This window comes from Mobula hypostoma, chromosome 1 (assembly GCF_963921235.1).
Source record: "Mobula hypostoma chromosome 1, sMobHyp1.1, whole genome shotgun sequence".
Taxonomy (NCBI): Eukaryota; Metazoa; Chordata; class Chondrichthyes; order Myliobatiformes; family Myliobatidae; genus Mobula; species Mobula hypostoma.
Genome location: NC_086097.1, coordinates 76,854,985 through 76,867,698, shown reverse-complemented (window position 1 = coordinate 76,867,698; position 12,714 = coordinate 76,854,985). Strand labels below are relative to the sequence as shown.

Here is a 12,714-nt window from a genome sequence, read left to right as displayed (position 1 = left end):
TAATTCAATGCCATTTAATCCCTCTAATGGAAGAATAGAAGTATTGGATAAAGTTTCTATCTGAAATCTCTTGTTGGTTTGCTGTCAGAATGGAGAGAAGCCTAATGCATATTAACTCTCCAAAACTTAATTTTCATGTCATTGATCAAATTAATAAACACATAAGGAGAGAAAGACAACTGAAAGAATGCATTATGACATACTAACTCAACAGAGGAAACAGCACAAATAGCAGTGAACCAAATTTACATAACATTGCTGATGTTAATAAACCACTTTTACTCACTGATTCAAGGGAGGCAGATGCTCTTAGATCAGGTAAAAACCCAACTTTGAGCAAATGAAGCAGGAAACTTTGGTCCTCAATACCATAAACACGATCCAGAAACAGTACCATGGGTGCTTTGTGGTCAGGACAGAAACTTGCAGACATTGTCGGCTCATAAATGGTTCCATCTGTCAAACCACCAAAATATAGTTCATAAAGTACAGCTTGACAAAATATTTTTTCCTGTTGCCGCATTAAATCGGATCTTATTATTGACAAAGTCCAAGAAATAATCATACATTCAAAATGCTTTTCCCCACCTTCTTCCTCTCCCAAAGATATTCACTGTAACTGAGTTTGGGTTTAAGGAGGCTGCAGCCCTTTACACCTCGATTTATACTTATGACTGGGTGGCAAAGCACAGCACCATTACATACATAAGTTTGCTGATGACACCCCTGTTCTCAAGGGTGGTGATGAATCAGCGTATAGGAGGGAGATTTGAAAATCTGTTTGAGTGGTGCTACAACAGCCCCTGACCCAATGTCAGCAAGAACAAGTTAATTGTTGACTTTGGGAGGACTAAACCAGAGGTTCATGAGCTAGTCCTCACTGGAGTATCAGAGGAGGAGAGGATCAGCAACTTTAAATTCCTTGGTGTTATCACTTGGGAGGATCTGTGCTGTAGATAAGTCTGTTCCAAAGAAAGCATGGCATCACCTCCACTTCCTTAGGAGTTTGCGAAGATTTGATATGTCATCTAAAACTTTGATGTATGGCGGAGAGTATATTGACTGGTTACATCACAGGTTGGTATGGAAATATCAATGCCCCTGAATGGAAAAGCCTACAAAAAGCAGCAGATAAAGCCTTCCCCACCATTGAGCACACCTACATGGAACGCTGTCGCAGGTAACCGGCATCCATCATCAGAGACCCTCACCATCCAGGCCATGCTCTCTTCTCACTGCTGGTACAGGAGCCTCAGGACCCACTCCACCAAATTCAGAAACAATTATTACCCCTCAACCATCAGGCTCTTGAACCAGAAGGGATACCTTCACTCACCCCAACACTGAACTGTTCCCACAGCCTATGGACACTCTTTCATGGACTCTTCATCTCATGTTCCTGATATGTATTGCTTGTTTAATTGTTATTATTATTTTGCATGTTTTTGTTTCTTTATATTTCCTGCGAATGCCCATAAAAAAACGAATTTCAATGTTGTATATGGTGACATCTATGTACTTTGATAATAAATTTACTTTGAACTTTGAACTCAATTATCAATTCCTTGAGAGTGAGCTTGGATAAACTGTGTTAACATTGGAAGCTGTTGATTCTTTCTTTGTGTCATCCATCAAAGTCAAATTTCTCTTCAGACCTGATCTTTTATGATCCATGCATGCTAACTGTTGCAAGATCTTGTACCATGCAGGAGTCATCCTCAAGTTGTGGAAAGACTATAAAGTCATACAAGACTGCCTCTTCTGCATCAGAGGCCTTGGCTGTTGTAGACATCCCCATTTCATCGCAACAGCTCTTGATCTGCCAACTTCGGTGGTGAGAAAATTTAAAAACTGCATTCAGTCACACAGAAGGAGCAGTCTGGCATTATAGCAAAACCCAATCTGGTTCTCACATAATACATACACAAGCTTTCAGTTGGCATAATGACTAGAGGTAGGAAGTCTGCCTGATTTTCTCTTCCTTGATTGGATTTGCTGCAACCAGCTATTGTGCCTCACCTACATTCCCTGGCATTGAGCACCCAATAAAGTGATTTTAATAATACGGTTATAGCCTACTGAACAAATGTCCCCACAACCTTCTTGCAAGCTGTAGTTCTGAAGCAATTCCACAAAAATAGCAGCAGATAAAACCGGATTGGACATGCCTTCTTCCTGTCCTCCTGCTGGGATGGCACATCCTAGTGTCAGAGCTAACGAAAATCCCCGACAACTAAAACAAGCAAGCTGAAATGTGGTACACATTCAAGACCTGAAATCTGTTGTTTCCAATAATTCCAGCCACATTACACCCAGCAAGGGCAGAGCAAATGTTAAAATCTGCTCATTACACACTAAGGGGATACAGATGTAGGGAAAAATATCTTATGTGCCACATATGTCATGGCTAATCATAAAATGATGTATAATTTGACTCACCATGGGGAAAATTATGGGAAAAAATTACCTGCATTGAAGAGCTGCCAATATGTTTAACAACGTACTTCAATAGAAATGGCATACCTGGATTGACAACAGGCAATTTCAGTGGTATACTAATAATGCCCACCAGGTCCTCAGTTGGCACTAGAGAACGAAGAATAGCTCGGATTCGGATAGCTTCGCCTTTGCCAGCTTGGATTAACTGAGGGAATAGTGATGAAAAGGCAGTAGTTGGCAGACTGAAGACTTTAATAATAATGTATCTCCACATTCAGTAAATTGTAAACCCATTAAATATCTCAGAATACATATTTCATTAATTTGATATAGGGGTAGAATGATTTTTTTAAAATAAACTTCTAAAAAGCTTTCTTACATGCATCTCTGGAGCACATCGTCCAAGAAGATCAATCAGAGCCGAATAGAAGGACATAATAGAATTACCCATATGCACAACTTCTTCATCCTCTTCTTTACCACTGTTTTAAAAGGAGCCATTTAAACAGTTTAAGTTATTCAAATAAATGAAGCAAAAAAAAACTGTACAGCAGTTTGGGTGCTGTCACATAACTTTGGTGAAAATGTTTTCTTCTTCATGTTGATGCAGCAAATATAATGAAAATGAATTTGGGTTCAGGTACCAGAGCAAAGTGGAGAGAGATTATATCAGAACTAGATTATGTTAGAGTCTCATTACACTTTATCTTATGACAACATACTTACTTTACATACAGTTCAATTCTGGTGTACAGCTATTCATTTTGAATTAATTCTAAATTATTAACTCAAAGAACCTTGTATACAAACTCTTTGGCTTAAGTGCCAAAAGTCTTTTGTGATCCGATAAGAAATGTTGGGAGAGGCTCTAAATGCATTTTATGATGGATTGCAGATTACAGTAATTGCAAATGCCTTGGAAACTTCTCATGTGTTTGCAAAATGTAAATCTGGTTCGCAGTGGCACAATGGGAGTCCAATTTCAGTAAAGTGCATGGAGTGCTCTACCTTGTCTTCTCATTTTTTAACTTCCTCCATTTCTTCCCAGTGATCTTGATTCCATTGTAATATCAAGTTTTGTTGGTTAACCATTTTTTTTTACCTCAAAGCTAGAGCTTAGGAGTACGATGTACGACTCCTTTGCCTGCATCTTTGGAAACAGTTCTATTTCTATCTTCAATATTTCTATTTTTCCCTTTCAGGGCACTTTTGAAGATCCTGACCTGGAGTTATGCACTGACTTTGGTTTTGCGGAAATGGGACCCCGACCTTGGGGTCTCACTACTGGCAGCTATTCAATATGCCAAGGACACGGCCTAGAGGACTAGCACACCTTCAGGGCTCCAGGATTTCGCGGCTCTGGAGGCGGGCAGACTCGAGGTCAGTGCCGTTGCTGAAAACTGGTGTGTCATGGGAGATGGAAGATCGAAAGCAGGGAGCTGGCTGCTGGTTGTGTGCTCAGAGACCCGAGTTCTTTGGGCACAGAGCTCGGAAGAAGCAATGCAGCAGATTTTTAACACCATAAATCAGTGAGCTCTTTTGCTATGTCTCCCCTCTCGCTGTGAAATGGGGACAAGAGCGAGAGAGAGACTGTGGTATGACAAATACTGGGTGAATGAGTAGTCTTCGGAGTACTGCAAGTCTGTGTCTTTATTGATTCTTTGCTGCACACTTGAGTGCTCTGTGGGGGGCACCGATGCTTTCTTTGCTGGCGGGGGAGGAGGGAACGTTGCTTTGCTGCTGCTTACGTGTGGGTGGGGGGGGGCTTTGCGGTTCTAACATTTAACTGTCATTCATTCTTTGGGGCACTCCTCTGTTTTTGTGGATGTTTGCGAAGAAAAAGAATTTCATGATGTATATTGTATACATTTCTCTGACATTAAAAGTACCCATTGAAACCTATTGAAATTAATTTTACTAACTTACTTGTCATTGTCATGTTAATTTGTTAAAATGTTAAATACAAACAAAAATCTTTGCAAGTCTGCTGATGAGGTTGAAGTCCAGTGACTGGAGATTGGAGGGTTGTCCTGAGATTAAAGGGCTGCGTATGTATGTGGGTGGGTAGGAGGAATGGGGCTTGTTTTGTTGCTTGTTGTTTTCTGTGCTGTTCTGCCAAGCATTGTCGGCACACTATGTTGGCACCGGAATGTGTGGCGACACTTGTGGGCTGCCCCCAGCACACCCTCAGGTGTGTTGGTTGTTAATGCAAACAACACATTTCTCTGTATGTTTAGGTGCACATGTGATGGATAAACTTGAATCTTGATTCAAGATCCTTTGGAAATCTTTATTCACGTAGGCAACCTATACATAATTCTGTTGGATTGTTAACTTCAGAACAGCAACTTGATTGAAAAAGAGAACTGCGACTCACCCATTTTTCCCAGCTTCAACAGGAGGGAGATCACGGCAGGGATCTTCTGAGATTTCAATGGCCTCCTTCATTGCCGCTAACAAGCCACTTCCTCCTTCACCTCTTACAGCAGGCCCAAAGCACTCTGGGCGACGAATCAGCAACTTCACAACAACACTCGCATTTTCCTCAACACTTTCACCTTAAGCAACAAGAAGAATCGTGTTTTCTAACATGTTTTCATCAGGTCACACCTCTTTAGCGAGGTAAATATGTGGGAGAAATATCCAATTCAGATGAACACTTACTATCTTGCCATGCATAACATGGCAGGAGCTGACCCGAGATTGACATATAAAGCCATATTTAGAGCGTGACAGATTTCTGAATATCAAGGGAATCAAGGGTTATTGGGAGAGTGCCTTAAAAAATCCCAATACACCAAATCCACTGATCGCCCTTGTCTATTACTTATCCATCTATTACATATCTTCCTTTATATTTGTTACTTCCCCAAATAACTCCAGCCATTTAGTTATACGTGATTTTTCTTTCATAGATCCATGTACGCTATGCTCAGTCTGATGTTTCTTTATAAGATGCTCTACTATTACATCCTTTGATATGGATTCTAGTATTTTCCTTTCTTACTTTTTTTTTTAAACAAGTAGTGTGGGTCACGCTTATCAGATCTTGTCCTGCTCATTTAACCTATCTATATCCTTTTGTGTGATACTCCATATTCGTATCACAATTTATTTTCCTACCAAGCTTTGTGTCATCAAAAAAAATTAGTGCTTCTTTCCAAATTACTTATGTAAATTGTAAAAGGTAGGGGCACCAGCACTGATCCCTTGGCACGTATGCCAAGCAGACGCTGACTATTTATGCCTGTTTCTTTTTTGTTATCCAATCAATCTTCTAGTCATACCATAAACACAGAAAATGCTGGAAATACTCAGCAAGTAAGGTAGCATATGTAGAAAGAGAAACAGTTAATATTTCAGGTCCGGGACTCTCAGCAGAACTGGGGAAGAGAAAAAAAACAAGTTGGTTTCAAGCGGACGAGCCGATAAAGAAAGTCTGGTGGAAAAAAGGGAATATCTCTGATAGGGTAGACCAAATGGCTAAAATTGGTAGTTAACTCTTTGTTTCCACAGATGTGCCTGGCTTGCTGAGTTTTTCAGAATTGCTTTGTTTTATTTTGCAGATTTCCGAAATCTGTCATTTTTTCTTATTTTATCTTATGCCAATATGCTATCTCCTGCACCATGAATATTTACTTTATCCAGTATTCTTTGTTATGACAGCTTATTAAAGCTCTTATGAAATCTACATTCAGTGCCCATTTTATTAGGTACCTCCTGTATCTAATAAAGTGCCCACTGAGTGTATATTTGTGGTCTTCTGCTGCTGTAGCCCATCCACTTCAAGCTTCAACATGTTGTGCATTCAAAGGCGCACTTCTGCACACCCCTGCTGTACTGCATGGTTATTTGTTATTTTCTTTCCTGTCAGCTTGAACAAGCCTGGCTATTCTCCACTGACTTCTCTCATTAACAAGGTGTTTTCACCCACAGAACTGCCACTCACTGGATTTTTTTTTGTTTTTCACCTCATTCTCTGTAAACTCTAGAGACTCATGTGCGTGAAAATCCCCGATGATCAGCAGTTTCTGAGATACTCAAACTACCTTTTCTGGCATCAACAATCATGAAACAGTAAAGTCACTTAGACCAGATTTCTTCCCCATTCTAATGTCTGGACTGAACAACAACTGAACCTCTTGACCATATCTGCATGTTTTTATGCATTGAATTGTGGCCATAGGATTGGCTGATTAGATATTTGCATTGATGAGCAGGAGTACATGAGTACCTAATAAAGTGGACACTGAGTATTTTGAACAATACTTTCAGTTACCCTTTATTCATAATACATTGAACTTGCTCAAACACGATTACCTTTCACAATTGCATGTCATGTTTGATTAGCTTGTCTTTTTCTAATTGCCCTCTTCGGTCAACCTCAGTAATACTTTCTCACAATTTTCCAATGACTTACAGTATGTTACTTATCCTGAAATGTCCTACTTTCTGACTAACTTGCTTTTTGAATAAAGGAGATACATTTGATATTCTGCAAAAAGGAACCTCTCCCAAATCTAGAGTATTTTTGAAAATTAAAACCATCAACTACCAACTAAAGTCATCAGCTGTCTAGACTGGTTTACTTTGGAGGGCTGAACTTACTAAAATAGTCAAGGTCTTAACTGGGCATGGCAGGGTATCAAGTTTGGTAAATTGATTCATTAATGTCACTTGTATCTAGGTTCAGTGAAATTCTTTGTTTTGCAAACCATCCATACAGATCATCATATCAATTTATTGGGATAATATAAGGGAAGATAATAGAATGCAGAATAGTATTGTAGTTGGAGAGAAAGTACACTGCAGGCAGACAGTAAGGTACAAAGTCACAACTAGGTAGATTGCAAGGTCGAGATATGTTTCCAATAGTGGACGAATCTCAAATAAGAAAACAGACAAGGTTGAGAAGTGAGCTCTGAAAGAATAACTTTTCATTAACAGGTTGCTGAATCTCTGAAATTCTCTTTCCACTCTTACCTGTGAGTTTGACACGGATTTGAAATCTATGGGGAACCGTCACATAACAGGAGGCGAGGCTTGGGCTGATTGTAAAGTATACTGGGATAGAACTGAGGGGCTTGGTGGCCTGCTCCTGCTCCTTTTGTCTTAGAACCTTATATTCTTAAATCATCAGCCAATTTTTTAAGTTAAACAACTGAAACTAAGTATTTACAAAGGTCAAACAGAAATCACTTCTTCTAATAAACCACATCATATTTTTCACAGGAATGCTACAACCTGTAAGCAAGTTAGGTCCTTAGCCTCATTTTGCCATCTATGTTCTAAGTCTAATCCCAGAACGCCATCTTAAAAAGACAAGTCACTGGCAAGAAATCTGCAAGTTGCCACCATCCATCAGTAATAACTTCACATGATGTCATCAGTAAACACAAGAGCAGTTCCAATACTCCAGAAAAGACCCTAGTTTGGACTTACTGTAGCAGAAACTGAGGCTAATTGGGATCGGACCTAAATTTTGAATGTATCTCAACATTTGCCATGATCGCAAATCTGGCATAAAGCTTACCATTGACAAAGACTGCAAATCGTAAGAACAGCAGATAACGTTCTCCTTCAATAGGATTCCAGCCAATATCAGGATAACCTTTGGCCACTAGCACTGGGCAGCTCTGTAAGCCACATGCAGCAAGATAGGTCACCACCTGACAAATGGAAGCATTCATCTGTTATTTATACCACTTTTATAATTGAAACAATATATATTGTCATTAGCTTACTTAACATTTATAACTTGTGACATCATAATAAAACACTTGCAAGTTAATGATCTCAGCCAAAAAAATTCTGTAATTACTCTTTAGATGTTATACTTGGAGAGACGTCCTTGTGAACATAACCTTCATTAGTTTCATCCTCACATTTGTTCAGGTTATTCACATTTTAACTTACGCTGTTGTAACTAATCCACTAAGCTAACAAGATGCGTTGTCCTATATGTAAAATTTAATTACCGAGCAAATGCATTTCATACCAGGCTAAAGAAAACTGTTTCCCCACCACAATTTATGACACCTGCATTTCCATGATTGCATTCAGCTTGTCCCCAGCTAACAAACATCAGAGTTATGTGCAGCCCATACATGTGAATAAGTGCTTGGGAGATCGATGGGTTAGATTTTCCAGTTGCTGCAGGACAGCAGGCATTTTCTGCCATGTGGGAAATTAGTTTCTGACCCATTTCTGATTCACAAACTGCTCAGGTTATGAACAGCTCATAACAATGGAACCTAACTATGTGCTGGGGAAGACCTGAACTTGTTTTATGCCAAACACAAGAAAATCTACAGATCCTGGAGATCCAAAGCAACACACACTTAATGCTGTACGAGCTCAGTGGGCCAGGCATCATCTATGGAAAAGAGCAAAAAAAAGAGTAAACCTTCATCAGGGTCTCGGCTTGAAATGTCAGCTGTTTACTCTTTCCCGTAGATGCTGCCTGGCCCACTGAGTTCTTCCAGCACTCTGTGTGTGATGCTTTGCTTTGCACCACCTTGCACAAAAAGCACAATGTCAAAATGACACCTTCATCCTAAACCCATGAAACCACTCTGTGCCTTCAATCTTCCAAGTTCTTTTATTTGAGAAAATGGTGTTCCCCTCTTGCAAGCTTCTTCCAATGGCATTTTGGGAATCCCACTCATCATACATCACCATGAATTTTAGGTTAGTAGCAAAGAGCAGGTTAAATAAGTACTCAAATTAACAGTGCCACAAGAAATAAAGCACCCAAAAATAAACAAAATGAATTAAAACACACCAACAAGAAACCATGTATTAAAACTCTGCTGCTTACTGCTGTGTGGCGCGAAGCAAAAACAATGCATCCAAACATTCTGAAGCCTTTTTGCAAATGTTCTTTAGTTGAATTAGTCCCTAAGATGATTCAAAGTATTGAAATGCACCGAGGATCCTCCCGAAATGCTTCAGATATAAGAAAATCAGTGTAAGGTGATATTGACCCTATATTAGTTGAGTTACCTTTTCCAAGTCAGGTTCCTGCAAGTCAAGTGACAGCTCGTTGTTGTCCATCACAGAGGCAGCTGCTACATCTAGAGGAGTGGAACCTCGCATACTGGGGGATGCTGTTTCGAAAGAATAAGTGCATTTACAATAATATAATTTTTACTTCTGTCGATAAACCAAAATAACCATTAACAATATACGACCACAGTTTAGAGATTGTTCCAAAGCCCTAATCCACGCAAGGAACTGCATTTGCAGTTCAATCATTCATTCAGCAGAGGGCAGCCTCTCCTATATGTGCATGTGGAGAAGGGTTATCTTCATTTTCAACAAAAGTACTAGAATAAAATTCCAACGTCAAATTCACAGATCAACTTTGGCACCTGTCATTGTGGGCCACTCCCAAATGCTATTTTTCCACTTAATACCACTAGTATGTCACTAGTATTCAATAATAATAGGAGAAGATCCTGTTGTTGACTACTGCTACTGTTTAAGATATTCTTAGAAATATAATCAGCACTGAAAGCTGTGTTAAATATGACATGCCAAAGAAAGAAACTTGATAAAAGAGTTATTTATATAGCCTTGTGCCTTATGAACCCTTATGAACACTTCAGAAATGAACCAGCATAACAGTAAAACAATGGACCATCTAAACTTGAATGTTTTGTTTTGCAGAGCATGTTCTAATCTGAAACTGTGAAAGTATTAAAAGTAGCTTCCAAAATATTTCAATGTAATTTAAAAAAAAGAATCTTTGGCAAACATAAATGCAGAAACTGGAGAACTTGTGCACGTGTTCACATGAAACGATCTCATCAGTTAAAATTAAACAAGGTACCCAGTCCAACACTGCTATTTTCCAACAAGTAACTGAGATGATCAAACATGGCCTTCTGGTTCTGACGGCTGATGCGGCAGAAGTAACACAGGAATCGACAGCAGCTTGCCACCATCTCTGGGAAAGCAATCTCCTATGCAGAGGCAATACAAAAGATTTTAGAAAATGCCTGCTGAAACTAAAATGCAAACAAAACTTCAAATACCAACACAAAGGCAAAAGTACTGCAGATGCTGAAAATCTGGAGAAATGGTGAAAAGTTCAAGATGTGAGGAGACAATGATAGGTTAAGAGAAATGGCAAAACATTGACAAATGGAGTATAATATGGGGAAAATGTGATGTTGCTCATTTTGTAGGGAGAAGAACCGAGTTTTATTTGAATTGATGCAATAAACTGCGAACGCACTAACATAAGGGACTTGGGGATGCTTGTGCATGAAATACAAAAAGCCAGCAGACAAATGCAGCAAGTTATAGGGAAGGCCATAAAATGTTGGCACTTATTTGAATTTATAAACATAGAGTAGTGTTATTGCAATGATATAAAGCACTGGAGTACTGAGCCTCGAAATGATGAAAACTATTATATTATTGGAGATGGCCCAGAGGAATTTCACCAGTTTGATCCTGTATATGGAGGGATTGTTGTACGAGGAAAAGTTAAACACAATGGGGCTCTACTCAACAGAGTTCAGAAGAATGAGAGGTGATCTTAATGAAACATGTATGTCTCTAAGTGGACAGGACAACGTAAGTGCTGAAAAAAATACCTCCTCTTATGGGAGAGACTTGAATTGAGCATGGCCTCAGGATATGGAACTGGGATGAGGATTCAGAGTCTTTGAAATTCCTTACCAGTTACATGTACAGTCTTTGTGTATATTTAAGGCTGAGGTAGGTAAATTCTAATTAGCAAGGGAATCAAGGTTTATCAGGAAAGTCAACTTGAAGAATGTTAAATCTTATTGAATGGCAGAACAAGCTTGATGATCTAAATGGCCTACTCCTGGTGCCACTACATAAAGTCTTATTACTTAGCGGAATGCAATAAATACCCATGCAGTTTAGGTTTGGTCTGTGGAGAGAGAAACAGAATTAATTCTTAAAGTTGATGAGCTTTCATCAGAACTCAATATCATTTTGATTGAGGATTTGAATATGTTTGAAATCCACCCTGCTTGCAGATGAAGGTGGATTTAGAAATGAAGTCAGACTTCATTAATAAATCCACCTTTATCACAAAAACAAATTAGAAGAAGAAAGATGGTTGTAAAGTTTTGACTTTGGTTTAGAATATCTATTTCGTAGGGAGATTCTTCTGAGGAGTACCTACAGCCATTTTTCTCATTTAAGGAGAGAAAACGAATTGTCCTGAAAACAGCATTAAGTTGATCTTTTGCACGAACACTTTAAAGGTGTACTTCAATGGTGTTGGAAGTCCTCTCTCTCAAAGTAATAGATTTTGATTGTACACAAGTGTAAAACTGAAAATACAAATTGGCAGAGGCTTATTGTAAATTTCTCCTCTCTTCCATTTAATTAACTATTTTTCATATGATTAGTTAATTACAAACATTTGCTGAAACTGGGATTTGAACCTAGGTTCATGGACACTCTATTTCCTTTAAAATAATCAAAATGTACCCACTTAGTTTCATGAGTCAATCTAATTACCTCCTCTGTTTCTGCCAGACCTTGTTATTTAAGCAAGCTCATCTTCCTAACAGTCAGAAATTATAGTGGTGAGTATGGGAATGCTGAATAGAAATGTGGAAGGATTTGCTAGACTTGAGCCTTATGGTATAATACAACCAATGCAAACACCAGCAAGATCCAAGTAAGATTTAAAAACAGACTGACAAGAGTGTAATAACCATCAATACAAGAGCCAGAAAATAACTATCACCAGCAAAATGGGTCTTAACACCTCCTTTATTATTTGACTGCCAAGCCTCACAACATTACAGTCCTGGAGTTACCAGTGAACAGAAAATTTAGTGGATTAGCCACATAAATATTGTATCCACTAGAACAGGCCAGAAACTTGATATTCAGTTGGGATTTGGCTTTTCTACACTTTATACAGCATGTCGGGAAAGCCATAGAGCAATGTTTAATTGCCTGAATGAGAACACCTTCAATAATGCTCAAGTACTTTGATCGTATCAGTATAATTAATCTAGCTTCTGATATATATTAAAGACTTGGGTGTGAAGGTATAAATATAAGTTTGCAAATGACATGAACATTGATGGTGGTGTTTATAGTAGGGATGGCTGTCTAAGGCTATAGCAGGATACTGATCAGAAGTTGGGCAGAGCATTAGCAGATGGACGTAAATCGTAACAAATGCAAGGTGATATATTTGGTAAGTCAGTTAAGACTAGGACCAATACAATAGACGGTAGGGACCTAAAGAATGTTGATGATATAAGTAGC

General features: G+C 38.8%; 1 protein-coding gene across 9 annotated transcripts in view; it reads right to left on the bottom strand.

Moving 5' to 3' along the window:
* The window catches only part of ryr3 (ryanodine receptor 3), a 380,840-nt gene that overhangs the window by 162,448 nt on the left and 205,678 nt on the right, over positions 1–12,714 (bottom strand). For all 9 annotated transcript variants that reach the window (XM_063051027.1, XM_063051036.1, XM_063051064.1 and 6 more), the window contains 7 exons: positions 10,274–10,406; positions 9,445–9,548; positions 7,973–8,108; positions 4,817–4,997; positions 2,819–2,921; positions 2,524–2,644; positions 287–456 (listed from right to left, as the gene is read on the bottom strand). In XM_063051027.1, coding sequence (XP_062907097.1) covers positions 287–456; positions 2,524–2,644; positions 2,819–2,921; positions 4,817–4,997; positions 7,973–8,108; positions 9,445–9,548; positions 10,274–10,406 — 948 coding nt within the window. The remainder of the gene's footprint in view (positions 1–286; positions 457–2,523; positions 2,645–2,818; positions 2,922–4,816; positions 4,998–7,972; positions 8,109–9,444; positions 9,549–10,273; positions 10,407–12,714) is intronic.